This window comes from Nelumbo lutea, chromosome 2 (assembly GCF_056320005.1).
Source record: "Nelumbo lutea isolate HS-2025 chromosome 2, American lotus-T2T, whole genome shotgun sequence".
NCBI classification, from domain to species: domain Eukaryota; kingdom Viridiplantae; phylum Streptophyta; class Magnoliopsida; order Proteales; family Nelumbonaceae; genus Nelumbo; species Nelumbo lutea.
In genome coordinates, this window is record NC_142685.1 from 42,139,526 (window position 1) to 42,156,153 (window position 16,628).

The 16,628-nt window shown below is 39.7% G+C and overlaps 1 protein-coding gene and 1 long non-coding RNA gene across 2 annotated transcripts in view; both read left to right on the plus strand.

Moving 5' to 3' along the window:
* Window positions 1–12,441, plus strand: part of LOC148870143 (uncharacterized) — a 34,626-nt gene extending 22,185 nt beyond the window's left edge. The window contains exon 3 of the long non-coding RNA XR_016107495.1: window positions 8,547–12,441. This is a non-coding gene — a long non-coding RNA (uncharacterized LOC148870143). The remainder of the gene's footprint in view (window positions 1–8,546) is intronic.
* Window positions 12,442–13,589: 1,148 nt separating this feature from the next.
* On the plus strand, window positions 13,590–16,349 carry LOC148870145 (uncharacterized). Its single transcript, XM_088971128.1, has 2 exons — window positions 13,590–15,581; window positions 15,656–16,349. The coding sequence occupies exons 1-2, from the start codon at window positions 15,396–15,398 to the stop codon at window positions 15,992–15,994; spliced, it is 525 nt and encodes a 174-aa protein (XP_088827254.1). The 5' UTR covers window positions 13,590–15,395; the 3' UTR covers window positions 15,995–16,349.
* Window positions 16,350–16,628: the final 279 nt, after the last annotated feature.

The window sequence follows — 16,628 nt, forward strand, 5'->3', positions numbered from 1 at the left end:
CCGCCAGCCAACTCTTCTCGACTCAAGAACTTGTCTCTTATTTCTTCTCTCCTCTTATTTATGTTTATTTTTCCTGGTTTTCTTGCTGTTAATATGGTATTTGAGCAGGACTCTAGTGTCTGAGAACAGATTGATGAACTTCTCCTCCTTTTTTACTCTGATTTCTGTGATTGACTCAAGAACAGTTAATCGACTTGATCTAGGACCTTCAAGTGTTTTTGTTCCTCTCTTTTCCTGGTTGTGTGCGTGATGGTGGTGGCTGAATGTTGTGAAGAGGTTTAACAGCCTCCCACAGCACATCCCAACCGTGTATTAGGAACATCTTCTAATGACAAGAACGAGAGATGTTTCTCAATACACGTTGAGATATGCATGTGGGGCGTTTTTGAGACACGTTCTGTGGGGAGGGGGGCATATGTGAATTCATTTTTATGGTATCATAGGACCATGTGGTCTGATTTGGTGGTGACTAGCCTTCGTCGACTTGGGAGTCGTCTGGTTTGTCATTGAAGAGCGTGGGACTGATTTTCCTCAAGTAACTTAGAGTTCGACCATTGAGTTGGTGCTGGTTTAGTGCTCGGTGGTGGTGCCTCTTTTCTCAATGTGAACTGAAGTAAAAAGGGTGGCTTCTAGGATGACTTCTACTCAAGGAGCATTGAATGGTGGTGTGACCCATATGTGTTTTCCAATGACTATTACTCATGTTTGACGGTAAGAGTTACTTGGCATGCTATAAGTAAACTAAAACCGACCTGGTGATCGAACTGATCAGGGGTCTGGTTACTGGGTCAAACGGTCTGACCGTTTGAATTGAACACTTGGTCCTTTTTGACACAAAAAAAAATCAAAAAAATAAAAAATGGTCAAAACCGCTCGAACTGTTAACTGCCCGGTTCAGTGGTTCGCTAGCCAAAATCAACGGTTTTGGGGGAAAACGGAACCAGTCACTTGATTGGTTTCTGGTTTTTTGGTTCAACTATCCGACCCGGTCTGGTTCTGTGGACTGTTGAGCATGATAAGTGGGAATATGAAAACTGCTTAATCATGACTTGACTTCTTACCTTATGTTACCACTAATCAAACAAAACTTTACAAGGGTGGGTACAACTCGTGAAATTTGGGGACAATCAAACTCTATCTATTTACCATACTCTCATAGGTATCTTGAAGGAATTAGATAATTTCTTGAGTATTGAATGGGAAAGCCATGAGGATGTTAAGGCCTACAAGAAATTTAGGGATCTCTTGTATGTTCAAGAAATGTACGTCTTGAAGAAAGGGTATGAGAATGATAAGACGTGGGCATTGTTAGTGACCTAGACATACTTGTGATAGTTGTTGGGATATGGTTTGAAAACAGATGAGGCAAAAAAAGAAAAGAAATTTGAAAAAAAAATGATAATGAATTTTGTTTTGCATGGTTTTTGTAGTATGATCCTAAATTGTTGTTTTTGGGTAGCTTTGTTGACAGTTTGCGATCGGGGTTTTTTGTCATTTTATAAGTTACATTCTAGTCAGGGGCAGTAGGGTGCATATCTATTGGGTTTTAGTCTCTTGGGGGTTCATTTGAAGTTATTTTTGTTCTTATGGAGTTGCTTGTGAGAGGGAAGCATTCTAGGGGTTTATGTGTAAACATTTTAATTGGTTTCTCTGGCAAGCCATTGGGTATAAAGGAGAAGGGGGATTGTTATTGGTGGGGCTGTTTGGTTCTTTCCCTCTTGTTTGAATTGTATGGCCAACTTGTTGCATTGTTACTATAATGGAACTATTACAAGAGGAGTTTTACATCAGGTTCAAGTCTAAAATCCATAAAAAGTCCAAGTTGTTTTGCTGTTTTTAGTTGGGTATTTCTTGTGCTTATTGGTGTTGCTTGTAATTTGTATTTTTGTCCATATCAAGTGGTACAAGAGCAAGTTCTTTCCTTGGGTTTGCCTCAAAGTTTATCTCGTTGTTGGGTTTTGCTATATTATCATGGTGACATGATAGGTGATTTGGGGCTAGGAAAAAGAAGACAATCTCCTAGAGTTGATGAACAATCCACTAACATTATTAGTGAATAGTCAAGTTAAGACATTGAGCAACTTGGAAGTGATCAACATGAAAGGAATAACAAGGGGTAGGAAAACCAAATAGTTTAAGCTTTACAATCAACTCAAGGTCATAGTGTTTAACTATATATTAACGAGATTGATGATGAGCTGGAACCTCAAGAGTTTCTAGACTTGTTGGACAACATTTAAAATTATTTTAATTGGAAAAAAATGAATGAAGAACAAAAAGCAAAGCTTGTTATAGTAAAGATGCATCGGACAACCTTGGATTGGTGGAAAAATTACCGAAGGGGTAGAGAAATGAAGGGGAAAAATATAAGTTAATTTCTGGGGAAGAATGAAATAGAAGTTGAAATTCCAATTCTTACCACCAGATTATGAGCAAATTGTTTACCAAAGGGTGCATAATTTAAGACAACAAGAAAAGATTGTAAAGGAGTACGCAAAAGAGTTTAAGGCTTCATTTGGTTTGTGGGATGGGGATGAGAAAAAAGGGAATGTTCCAAAAACATTCATTTTTCTCTTATTTGTTTTGAGGAAAATAGAGGGATGAGATGAGAAAAATGTAGGATGCCAAATCAATGGTTTAAAGATGCCAAACAGAATTTAATAGATTAATTCTTTGGATTATTGTGACAGAAATTGAACATCAAAATGTTAGTAGATATATCAATGGTTTGAGGTTGCCAATACAGGATTAAGTTAGCCTACATTGCCCATATAAAGTAAAGGATGCATATCGGCTAGCTTTGATTGTTGAAGCACAATTGAGTTGGAGCTTGGGGCGAAAACTAAGTGTTGTCCAAGGTACATCTTCATTAGTAGGCTGAAGTTTTGGGTTTGGTAAGGATTGTGTGATTAACCAAACACGACCTATAGTCCAAGGGGCTCCAAATGCAACCAAGAGGAATCTGGGGCAGCCTATTGTAGATGTTTCACTTGTATTGAGTTGGACATCCTTCCAATGAATGTCCTAAGCATGGTTCTTAAAAACGAACCGGTTAGGGGTTCGACCCGAATGGTCTGACGATTCGACTCGAACGGCCAACCCATTTTGACAAAAAATAAATAAAATAAAAAAATTGGAAAACAATCAAGGTTGTTCGAATGGTTAACTGGTCAATTCAGCGATTTGCTAACCAAAATCAAAATTTTTGGGGAAAATAGAACTGGTCAGGTGATCGTTTCCCGGTTTTTCTGGTCCGACTATCTGATTTGGTCCGGCTTTGAAAACCATGGTCCTAAGAGATTGATTGAAGGGCAAACAGATCTAGTTGATGAAGTCATGTGATGAACAACAAGATGGTATAGGCCATGTTGAGGATGAATAAGTGGCTAAAACTATTGAAGCTGATGCTTTAGAGGAAGAAAACTTGGATGGGGACATAGACGGTGAAGTTTTAGTGATACGACACTCCATGGTTGCACCTAAAGAACCACTACCAGGGGATTGGTTGAGAAATGATATCTTTAGAACACATTGTGCAACTGGTGGAAGTTGTGTAACTAGATTATTGACAGTGGAAGTAGTGAGAATCTTGTTTCTTAAGAGAGGGTGGATAGATTACAGCTCAAAACTGTTCAACACCTCCAACCATATCATATTTTATGGTTCAACAATGGAAATGAGGTAAGAGTTTCTTCTAAATACTTATTTAATTTCTCTATTGGTAATACATTTAAAGAATCGGCATGGTGTGATGTTGTCCTAATGGATGCATGCCATATTCTTTTGGAATGCCCATGGCAATATGACTGTAAGACCATTCATCATGGGGACAAGAACACATGCAACTTTCTGAAAGGCAATACGAAGATAACTTTTAAACCAACGCAACTTGATTCATTTTCAAGGAAGGAAACAATGCCAACCACTACTCTCTTCACCCCAAACAAATTGAATATGATGATGTGATGGTGAAGAAGCTACTTCATGAATATGTTGATGTGAGGCCTAAGGAATTACCTAATGGCCTTCCTCCCCTAAAAGATGTGCAACATCATATAGATTTAGTGCCAGGAGCAACATTGCCTAACTTACCCCACTATAGGATGAGTTCTAAGGAGCATGAGGAGCTCCAAAGACAAGTAAACATAGTTGTTGCTGAAGGGGTTGATCTGTGAGAGCTTAAGCCCATGGTGGGGCTGAGCTACAAGGACGATGCCACACTTCAAGACCTGCAATCAAGAAAGGAGAAGTCAAAGGCCCGAGGAGTTATCCCCGGATAGATACTCCCATGCTCAAGTCAGTAGGAGGTGATAGATGGTCGGGCTGAGCTACAGGGATGCTGGTTCGAGCAGAATAGCAGTATGGGTGTCATAAGTGGGATCCCTTACCTTGAGCATAGAGTACCTTTTTTATAGCCGAATATCCATGTCATAGTTGGATTGGGCTTTCGGGGTTGTCGGGATGAGGTTAGTCGCCGAGATATTCAAGATAGAGTTCCATTCCCCATCGGAGTCATCTTCCTTATTCCTCTTTATCCGTAGTTGTTCTCATTTGTGTGATGTGTGGCTGAAAGGATAAGATGGGGAGCCATAGTAATAGCGTAGCTCAGTCGAGATATGCCAACGTGGCTGAGATAAGCCGACGTCAAAATTTCACATCTAACTCACGGCATACCGACCCTCAAGCCGACAAAAGTTTATCCACTCACAGCATACCGACCCCACATCTAACTCCTCCCTAACCCAAACTCATGTCCGGCGATCAAAATTTCACTATTATATCCTTTGGGCTTGCATATCTAACCAAGATCAGAGTAACATATTAATGGACCTAAAATAAGAACCAAGCCCGCACGACCTCCCTTATTCTGAAACTTGGGTTTAAGGCTATGTTTGGTAGAATTCTACTTTCGTACTTTTAATAACACGAAGTATAAAGTGTAAATACAGTTTTTACTTTGGTATTTTTACTTTGAAAATCGTTTGGGTAAAAAATTTTGAAAAACATACTTTTCAAAACAAAAATACCATTTTTGCATGTTTACCACCATTAGAATCAATGTCGTTGATTTCTTCGTTTCCTAAACTATTCTTGAAGCTTAATAGAATGTTTCTATAGCTTGTTTGCTGTAATGTTATATTATACCTATACAAAACCACTTCGTTTCCTAAACCAAGTGCCAATTCTAAGTGGTTGATACGCATACATGATGTGTACATGTGGCATGTGTATCTTCCGTGTAAACAGGTGGCTAATCATGGGTAATGTGGCCTTTGTCACATATACAAATCAGATGAATCATGGGTAATGGAGAAAAACTTTAAAAGAAAGGGAAAAATATGAAACCAGGATCCATACCTGCAGTTCCGGTGAAGACTATGTAGGGGTGATCATTTCAGCCTGGCCCGACTCGGCCCACATATATTTAAATTTATGCATTACTGTATACATATGTAAACATGCTATTTTACATTATATTATATATTTTATATATAAATATTATAACATAACATGCATAATTTATATTATATGTAGTATTTTATATTATATAATATATAAAATAAAAGTTTATATGCATGTTATGTCATTTAATATAAAATATTATAGATATATAATGTTTTATATATAAAAGACATTGGCCCGGAATCAGGCCCAGCCTGGCCCGACCCGAACCCATGTAGACCTGGGCTAGGGCTTATATTATAGGCCCAAAACCCCAGGTCGGGCCGGGCCCGGGCCTAAGCTTTAGCCCTTATCATAAGTGCAAAGCCCGGCTTGGGCCCGACCCATGATTAACCCTGAGACTGTGCTTCCGATGACGATTTCCAATGGCAATGGTGGGTCGTAGATGGGAACGGCGGAACAAGGACCCACCGCGACAAAGAGGTTAGGGCTTGAAGATGACAGGCAAATGGGGGAGTCTCGACCAAGGGGTTTTACCTGAAGGGTGATCACTATTCCTTTTCATGAGCCGAGTAGCCCGATGGCCCGACCCGTTATAAGTCGGGCTTGGTCATAATTTTAGGCACACACTTGGGCTTGGGCCTAAAGAACTGAGCCCTACTTGTTTCAGGCCAAGCTCAAGCTTTCTCAAAAAAGCCCAACCTAAGCATGAGCCCGATATGATACTCTATATTAAATAATAAAAATTATATTTTATTTAACAATATATATATACAATATTTTTTCTTTGTTATTCTTCTCTTTTTTTCAAGTAATAGTGAGAAGTTTATTATTTTTGAGTTTTGAAGGTTTTTAATATAAATAAAACACTTTTTTATTGAATAAAAAAATGAAAAAATTTTCTATTTTCAAATTTCTAGTCTAGCTTGAGCTCGGGCCCAAGCTTTGGGCTTTTTATGAGGGCCGGGCTTGGGCCTAAATGTATTCTATTGATACATAGACAGAGCCCAACCCAAATCTGTCCCAGCCTGGCCCCAAAAGCACAAAGTAATAAAAGTCTATTCCATGCTTTTCGGGGGGTTTGTGCTTTTAAAAGCACAAGTTTTAATGAAAATTACAGTCACTTAATGAAAATTACTGATTTTGGTAATTTAATTTCGAGAAGTTTTGAAAATTAATTATTTAAATAAATAATTACTAAAAATGAATAATTAATTAACATATTAATGAAAAATCCAGCCTGGCTCCAAAAGCACGAAGTAATAAAAGTCAACTTTGTGCTTTTGGGGGGTTTTGTGCTTTCAAAAAGTATGAAAGCCAAGGTAGGACATATGCCATCCAAACATGATGTGTTTTTCGTACTTTTGAGAAGTCTATCCAAATAGAGCCTAATTCTCCAATAAGGGCTTGTCGTTTAGGCCCTATTTGTTTTTCAGTAAGTTATTTACCTAGGTAAATGGACTAACCCATTAAGTGTATTTACCCATGTTATTTTTATTTCATAGGTAAATAATATAATGATCATTTTAACCATAAAAATTTCATTATCAAAAGGGGTATTTTTCTCCCATCCAAGTGTTAGCAACTTCCCCCTAAATGGGAAAGTTAATTTACCCACTTAGGAGATGGCTGTCACTTACCCAAGAAAATAAACTTTCCCTAGCCCCAAAATAAATCTAAAAAAATAAAAAGAGCATGGGTTTCTTGTAATCCCATTGGACAACTTTCCCTCCTCTCAAAATCCCAAAAATGAACACCACCTTAGATTTTGTAAGGGGGAAAAGTTCATCAATGAGATTTTGGTTCCCATTAACTAAGATATTTGTGTTGTTTTGTTTTTTTTTTTAATTTATGGGGGTCCATGGAAAATTTATATTCCCTAAACACTCCAAGTGGATAAATAACTTTGCCACCTAGGAGAAATTTGACAACACTTGAATGGGGACAAAATTGTCACTTTTAATAATGGCTTTATATGACTAAAACGGTCGTCTTATTTACTTAGGAAATAAAAGAATACGGGTAAATAACTTCCATAAAAAACCAATGGGGGCTTAAAGGGAAAAGGGGAGATGAGAGATAGAATAACCAGTGGAGAAATATGTATGCCATTTGTCAAGTTTGAAGATCAACTTTCTAATAGTCTCACCAAGGGTCTCCACAAACCGAAATTTGATATAAACCTTGGCAAACCAGACATGATAAATATATATGGTCAACTTGAGGGGGAGTGTTGAGAATATGTATTGTAACAAGGGCCTTTAAGGTTTTTTCAATTCTTTTTGTATTTGGACACCCTATTAGGGGCATTTATGATTTTTTTTCAGGATAATATAAACTTTTCTTTGGATGTGAGCAGTAATTCACCCACCTCTTCCCTTCTCTTCTCTCTTTCTTTTGTTACTTGACACTATTTGAAAAAGGCAGAGAATTGTTTTACTGAACAAGAATCCAAATGACATGAAGAATAATGCATCCATTAAACAAGAAAAAGTAGTTAACCCACTGATAAAAAATGCAGTTAACCTAAAAAGTCTTATTCATCCTATGGGTGTATCTTATTTCGCCAAATCAAACTCCATTCTTGCCCATATCTTCAAAGTATGCTAATGATCAAAACATAATAAATCCTATGAGAGTAAATAAAGAATGGAATTAAGAATATTATAAGAACATGATAAGAATCATATAATGAAATGATAATGAAGATGTCTACCTCTTCAGTAATAAGATTATACTCGGTAATTGATATCTGAAGAAGTTGACTAACATATGTTTGATAATGTATCTACCAATTGAGATCGGCTTCTGTCAAGGCAAACCTCTGCCCACACCATTCCTACAGCCTTTTTCAACCTTATATTAGGAATATTTCCTCATGAAATAAAGCATATAAGTATGGATATATTCTCAATGCACGATAGTAAAGGATGCTCCAATGGGCTTTGCCGTGACCAAAGCTTGAACTCCAAGCAATCAGGATGAGCATTGATAGTCTCGGTATCTTTTAAAGGTTAAAGAGGATTGGGCTTGGAGTAGTAGTCTTGGATAACAAATTCATTATAACAGCCACATTATATGGGTCTTATGTCGATATTCTTGTAATTCAAGCACCATTACTAACATTTTCTTTTTACTTGTAGTGTTGCAACAAATGCTCCATGTCATAAAAGAGTGAATGACAAACTACTCTAAATGTAGGCACATACCTGTGTGCTGACAACACTACGAGAAAAAGGCAATGCCTTCAGAAGATAGCTCAAGCGTCCTAACCAGTGTAATGGAAAACTAGAAGACTATCTACCCTAAAGTAATAATTTTCATATCCTAGGCCATATGGCTACATTATCCATAAAACGTGACTTTATATAAATATGATTTAAGGTTGTGTTTGGTTGCAATGCAAATCCATTTGTGCTTGATTTGGGTGCAAATTATGATTTATTTTTGTTTCAAGTTTTACCTCATTTTGTTTGATTGCAGTACAATTGAAATAAAAGAAGACTTGAAGCACAATAAAGCAAAACCTAATACAAAATTAAACCAGAATTTGCACTCCCATGCATTTGTACTAATGCAAATAATTGCATTGCAACCAAACACAGCCTAAATGATTTGATAAAATTTTAATAAGTCAACAAGTAGAGAGAAGATAGTTCAAGCGTCTCAACCAGTATAATGTAAAACTAGAAGGCTATCTACCCTAAAGTACTAACTTTTACATGCTAGGCCATATGCTCACATTATCCATAAAATGTGGACTTATATAAATATGATTTAAATGATTTGATAAAATTTTAATAGGTCAGAAGTAGAGAAATCATGGGTGGAAACCTCTCATGAAAGTGGGCATCTGTTTTCTTTTATATAGTAAATAGACTACAAAGTCAAATGGCTGAACCCGATGCAATAATTAAAAGGATGAATCTGCTCTTCCAAATTACAACATCCCATACATAAAGCATGATTATTTTGATGTTTTTCAGAAATTCCTTGGAATGCAAGCATTAAATAAATATATGTGGTATAAATGGAATATCCATAATTTACCCTCTCAAACAAATTCTTCCTCTTGATTTGCAAAGGAATGTTATTGTCTTGCCATGCATGGAGAACCAATCATTTAAATATGTACCAACAGATATCATCCTCACAAGAACAATCAATACCATGGTTTTGAAAACAGGACTGGACCAGATGATCGGACCAGTTGACCCAGGAACCAATCCTTTAAATCAATATGTTTCATCATCTTATAAACTAGATGACAGGGGATACTAAGTTGAAAATAATAGTTTTAATAAGTACTCCCATTCTTTTGTATCAATCCTAGAAAAGAAAATTCTAGAAAATCAAAGTGAAACTTCACCAACTTTTAAAGCATTTGATTTCAAAAAATATAGTGCAAATTTGCAATTAAGTTAAAATGAAAAAGGAACTCACAGTAATAAAATTTAAAGAAAAATATCTTAACATATCCTGAAAACAGTAGTCACTTTTATCTTTTGAATTTTCTGGATGGGCAAGCAAATTAGAGGTTAGTAGATCAGTAGATACAATCATACAAACAAGTATCAAACCCAGTTTTGGGATATTAAGAATGAAAAGTTTTACCAGATAAGCCAGATAACACGTAACTTTGAAAAATAAAAAATAAAAATCCCACCATAAGACAAATTGTAGTGTAAAATTTAAAAACTCGATGATGTTTTCGTTTTCTTAGTAAAATGGTAGGAAGATGAGAGAAGAGAGAAGAGAGAATAGGGTAAAAAAGATAGGTCGGCCCTTTGTGAAGATGTCCGCAACCTGTTCTTCAAAGCTGACAAGGAGTGCATACTTCCCCACTTACAAGTTTCTCCCTGATGAAATGTTTATCCATTTCAATGTGCTTGGTCCTATCATGTAGAACATGATTTGCAACAAAATTGATTGTTGCCTTATTGTCACAATACAATGACATAGGACTGTTAATAACAAATCCCAACTCACTCAACAAATTTTTTATCCACAACATTTCAGCAACACCAATAGGACATGGCTCTTTATTATGATTCTACACTAGATCTCACAACCACACTTCACTTCTTATTCCTCCATGTGGCAAAGTTTCCACTCACAAAAGTGTAATACCCACTGGTGGACTTCCTATCATTTACAGACCAGCCCAATCAACATTATATACACCTCCACCTTCAGATGTCCATGCTTCTTGAAGAGTAAATCAGACCCTGGATTCTTCTTGAGATAACTGAGGATCCTCTCTACAGAATCCATGTGGCCAGCTTTAAGGGCATGCATGAACTGTCTGAGGACAACTACTGCATATGCAATGTCTTTTTTCGTAGTCCTACATATACAATGTCTGGTCTAGTCATAGACAAATAGAATAGCTTTCCCACAATTCTCTGGAACTGTTTCACATCTTTTATTGTCTCCCCATCACTCAACTGGCTTCACTCCAAGTTTACTTGTGTCCTAAAGAAGATATAAGATGTATTTCCTTTGAAAAATGAAGATATCCTTCTCTGAATGAGCAATTTCAATTACAAGAAAATACCTCAAGGGGCCTAGATCTTTGATAGTGAGTACACTACAACTTATCTTTGTCGTCCATCATTTTTTGAGAATCAATCTTTTTAAAGGAACTCCCATTACTTGTATTTGCACCTGCAACCGGCTACCCCTCTAAAACAATTCAAGACATTCCTCCTGCTTTCTTCTAACTATAGTAGAGCATAAACTTCTTGCATGATGGGAGCTCTTAACTTCCCAATATCTGAACCCTAATAGATTCATACATCGAGTTCAGCCCCAAAAGGAAGACAAAAACGTATTGCTTGCAACCTCATAACATTGAGTCCACATTTTGGTAGTGGTCCAGTTCCTTCTAGATGGATGTCAAACCGGAGTAATATGTGGAAAGACTCATCTCCCCTTGCTTGCAAGTTGAAGAAATAGCTTGCAGCTGATATGTCTTCACATAATGACATTGTTCTAAGTAGATTTATCTTGCTCCCATATCTCAAAAACAGTTTCAGCCCACAACCACATGAAAGTTTTCCTCGCTTGTGGCAGCATAAACTGCAATAGCCACGACAGTATCATGTTGTTTTCTTCATCCCACCTATCATGTTCTGTACTTCCTGACCTTGGTTATTTTGTCTTACCATTGATATAATCTATTTCCCCCTTGCAATTATGTAGAGTTTAATCCCTTTGACCATTCTACATAATCAAGTCTATCGAATGGGATTATCGCCATAAGCAAATTCATGTCTAATGCCTCACTCAATCCGCTGTGACCAGAAGACCCACGAGAGACTACCGAATCTTCAGAAGACATTCATAGACAGAGCTGACAATACAACTTTGGTCACAAAACACAGCAGGAAGTAAGACAAAACTATTCACCACAGTCACAAGAATATTCTGATTCACAAGAGCAGAACTATAGGCCAATTCCTCTTCGATCAAAACAAAGAATGCACACTGCTATACTGCTGAAAAGAACTCCAGAGAAGGACCACTACACTCTATATCTGGTCTGGACAGCTCCTACAAGGACCAGAAAAGTTATATTTCTGGTCTGGACAGCTCCTACAACGACCACTACACTATTTCAAGGCCACACGAGCACTCCAAACACCACAAACAACTCATAAGACTACTGTTACAGCAGACACAGGTTGTCCAGACCAGCACAACCCAATTACAGGGTACAAAACAGGATCACACAATCCACATAGGACTGAAAACACCCTTCACAGCATGAGTTTCCCTTTTTCAGGGGGATCCTTAGCACATGACCAAGAAAGAAAAAGAAAAAAGGCACTTACAGGTCAGTCGATGTGTTTATCCACTGGCTTCAAACAGAAGAAGAAAACTGAAGAGAAAAGATGGTCCAACTGCCTTCAATCTCAGAATCGATAATACCATGTTTTCTTAGTAAAAGAGTTGAAGAACAGAAGGAAGAAGAGAGAAGAACAAAGAGAGAAGAGAAGGTTTGGAGTCAAAAAGATAGGCTGGCGGCGCCAGCACATCTATTTACATTAGGGCGACACAAAAATATAGGTAAAATGATAACAATACCCCTACGTCATAGAACAACTACTATTAACAGTTTTATACATTTAAAACTTTTACTTTATGTGGGTAAGGTGGATTGGACAGTGGACCTCACTACCAACCGACTGAGAAAAAATTTCCTTGGAACTTCGAAGCAAATGACTTATTTGATATAGAGGCAGTTGACATCAAATGTGAGATAATGCACCCTATCTCGTATAAATTGAGAAAAGAATGTAGCAAGCCATTTCATGGGGATTATAGATCCCAAAAACTTTCAGCTTGATTTGGCAAAGATCTGTTTTATTTTACTAAATAGTTATTATAAGCACAGGTTTGAAACAAGCTCTACCATTACATTTTTAATTATTCGACATTTGTTTAACATCAGAAGTTCAAAGATTACATAAGACTCATTTTTAAAGCATTTGAATAGGCTACTTCTCGTTTTCTATACTGGTTCAGCCTTCTAGCTTCTACTAGTAAGAAGTATTGTTTTTAGGTTCAAGATTTTTCTCTTAAATGTATAAACAATTTCTAGTTGGATTTCCACATGGAAACTGATGTAGCGCGATCTGACCGCTCCCTGCTGGAGGATGATCTAGCTTCCAGTCGGACGGCGAGCTAGATGAATCTGCAAGACAAAATCAGAGAACCCGAGGTGGCTAACCCGGCGAGGTCACTCCGATGCTTAAGTTAGTAATTTGATGCGAGCTGAAGAGCTTTGAGAATGTAGAGAGCTAGAGAGCTAGAGAGTAGAAAAATCACACGTACCTTGTGCCATCGGGGTTGGAGCCTTTATATAGTTGAGTAGTCGTGGGGCACATGAAAGAGTTCCGGGATATCTGGGATGTGGAGATGGAGCTCGCTCCGCTTCCGAAGGAGCAGTATACAGGTAAGGCTCATCTCGTTCCACTTCTGATTCCGGCGGAGTCAAGATAAGTCCTTATCGTGATCCCAGAAAAGTCGGGGTCTGTTAACTCATCGTGATCTCGAGGGATTTGGGATTCGTTGGAGAGACCTCTAGAGTTGGTTACACGGGAGTCAATTACGTGACGATTCAAGTTGTTGGTTCCGAACTGGTACTTCGGTATTTTAGTTCTGAACTGGATTGAATACCGAGGTGAGACTTGTGCCAAGGTGGCCCTGCTCCGAGGTGAGCCTTGAGCCGAGGCGGCCTTTGTGCCGAGGTGACTGAATACGTGAGCTCAATTGTTGCGAACTGAACATGTCAGGCTGAATTGTCATCTCTTGGTCAGGTCATGTCCACGTGTCCCCTTTTTACTAGGTCGGGCCAAATCACCCTTCATCAATTTCCCCCCACTCCCTGAGCCAGGGGTCTCGACCCGATGCGGGGAGTTCATGACGAGTCCAGGTGGATTTGGCACGAGGTCTAGGCGGCTTGTCGGGCGAATCATTGGTCGGACCTGTTCGGCCGCCTGACTCAACCAGGAATAACCCAGGTCGCGTCTAGTCTACACACAGACGTCACACCATCTATAAGCTCCGCGGACGTCAAAACACGCGCTAAACCGATTTCATCCTCAGGGGTCGCGCAACCTGTTTTCCTAGGAGTCATTGGATCACTTCGATCTCAATCGTTGATTCTCAGACACAATAGCTATAAATAGGGGCCAGAGACTCATTTGCTTCGCCACAAATTTGCTAGACTTCATTCTGAGGTTGCGATCAAGTCCTTTAGCTCGGTGTCTCTTCAGTTCGGTGTCTTTTTGAGATCGTCTTCCTCTCCTCGGTCTTTCCTTTCGTGGGTCTTCCCTAACTCTCTTTTCTGATTCCACGTCTTCCATATGTCTAGTTTCAGTTTTGATAATCTCTTAGATGGGAGCGGTGGATCCGTTGGGGCTGAGGTGGGTACCTCGACTCAGGTCGTAGATCGCCCTACTGAAGAAGTTACTTTGGGTCAAGATGCGGTCCGTGATCCTCCAGAGGTGGAATCACCCCGGGGGGAGCGAGAGGCCTCAGGTGATCTGCCTTCCACCTCTCATCGAGGTCGGAAGCCAGATAACTTTGGCCCGTCAACAATGATGGCGGACAAGCTCCTGTCCCTAGTAGCTCGGTATAGGCTTCCGAACGACTTAGTCTATAGTATTCCTCTAGGTAACTTCCCTTGGGAGCACGGTCACAACGAGATCGTGATATTCGAGGAACAGCTCATAGCTGATCTTCATCTTCCACTTCATCCCTTAATAGTCGAGGTCATAAAGCTTTTCAACATTACCATTGACCAGCTACACCCAAATTCCATTCGTAATATAGTAAAAACCATCTCCCTTTTCCACGACTATAACCTTCCTCTCGACCTTGACATCTTCTCCTCCATTCTTTCTATAAAAAAAAACTCGTCCTGTGTTATGCCCGAACATAGACGAACTAACTACCTGTCCCCACGTCCGGGTTACAAACTCTTGCACGAGCTCCCGAACAAGGTCTTGGCCTAGAAAAGGCATTACTTTGTGGTTCGCAACACTGAGGGGTGGCCTTTCCCGACCCACTGGAGGGCGGCCATCCAAGACCCCGGTGTTAGGTTGAACCTGAAGACAAGGGAAGCACTTCGATCTTGAGTAGAGCTCGGTTTGAAGTTCGTGGACTATGTGACCGAGGATAAGCTCATGCAAGCCGGTTTGAGTCCTGGTAGGTCATCATTTGTTGTATTTCCTTTGCTTTATCTTGATATTGTTTATAACAGTGCCTTGGTTGCAGCTATCATGGACATCCCCACGATCGAACTTTTTGGAAGTATGAAGAAGGGGAAGAAGAAGCGAGCTTCGAAAAGAGCTCGCATTGAGTCTCCGTAGGTTGCCGTTCTAGAGCCCGAGCAATCTTCGTCCGCCGAGCAACCTCCCGTGATTGACCTGGTCGAGGAGGAATCCAAGAAGCTCTCCCCACCCCGCACGCCCGAGGAGGCGATGTCTTCGAAGCCCATCCCTACAACTGCCGCTTCTTCAAGCAGCGATGAAGCAGGTCAGAGCATTTTGACTCTAAAATACAGCCTTCTCAAGAGCAAGAGCGTAGTGTATGCCGAGGAGGTTGCTGGCTGGGCTGAACTGCTGGTCTCTCAGCTCGGAGCCCGAGCAGCTACCCACTGCATGGTGGTAAGTTTTCTAACTTGACTTCTTCGATTTTGTACTTCTTCGACTTTGTGCTAACGCTTGTTTTCTTTTGGCAGGTGAACTCCGCTATTCACGCCTTGACTTATCAGTCCGAGGTGCATTTGAAGCGGGCTCTCACAGCTGAGTCTTCTTCCCGCGAGGCTCACACCGAGCTAAACTTGGCCCGCAATGAAGTTAACCAGATGAAGAAGGATGAACGGGCTAAAAAGGAGTTGATCGCGCTGCTGATGTCCAAGAAGGAGGACCTCGCGGAGCAGAAGACAGCGCTGAAGAGGGAAGTGGAGAACCTCGAGGCTCACGTAAAGGAGCAGACTGAGATACTCCTTCAAAAAGTGGAGGCCAAGGTCATGTCATCGAGGATTACAAGGCCTCTGAGGAGTACTGGAAAGAGATGATCTAGGTGGGAACCGCGAGTTACCGCAAAGGCTTTAAGCTCAGTAGGTGGTTGACCCGACATGAGTTCCCTCAGCTCGATCTCAGTACTATTACCACATCGAGGATTACAAAGGAAATGGTCACTGAAGCTGTTGAAGATCCGAACTATGAAGCGGAAAGCGATAGCGACCTGCTCAATGACGTCGAGGAGACCGGTGCTGATGAGAGTTGTATGAAGGACCCTCCTGCTGAAGCCTCAGACAAGGGCGAGGATCCTCGAGAAGAATAGAAGCCTCCTAATCTTCTATACTGTATACCCCGGGCCTCCGAGCTCGGTTCATAGTGGAAATTTCTCTTCTTTTTTTTTGGCTTGTACTCAAAAACTTTACATCAATGAAATACAAACATTTTGACTATCTTTGTGCAAAAATGTTCAAAGTGTAAAAAACTCCCGAGCAGGCGAACTAAACCAAGTAGGAGTAGAAATGTGTAGGTTACCTCGAACTGTCGAGCTAATGAGCTGGATTGCAAGTAGGGATAACCAAAATAAATTTTTTCCAAGTGTAGGTTACCCCGAACTATCGAGGTAACGAGCTAGACTAGGAGTAGGTGTAACTTCGCATATTGTACACCGAGGTGGGCGGACATTGTAGG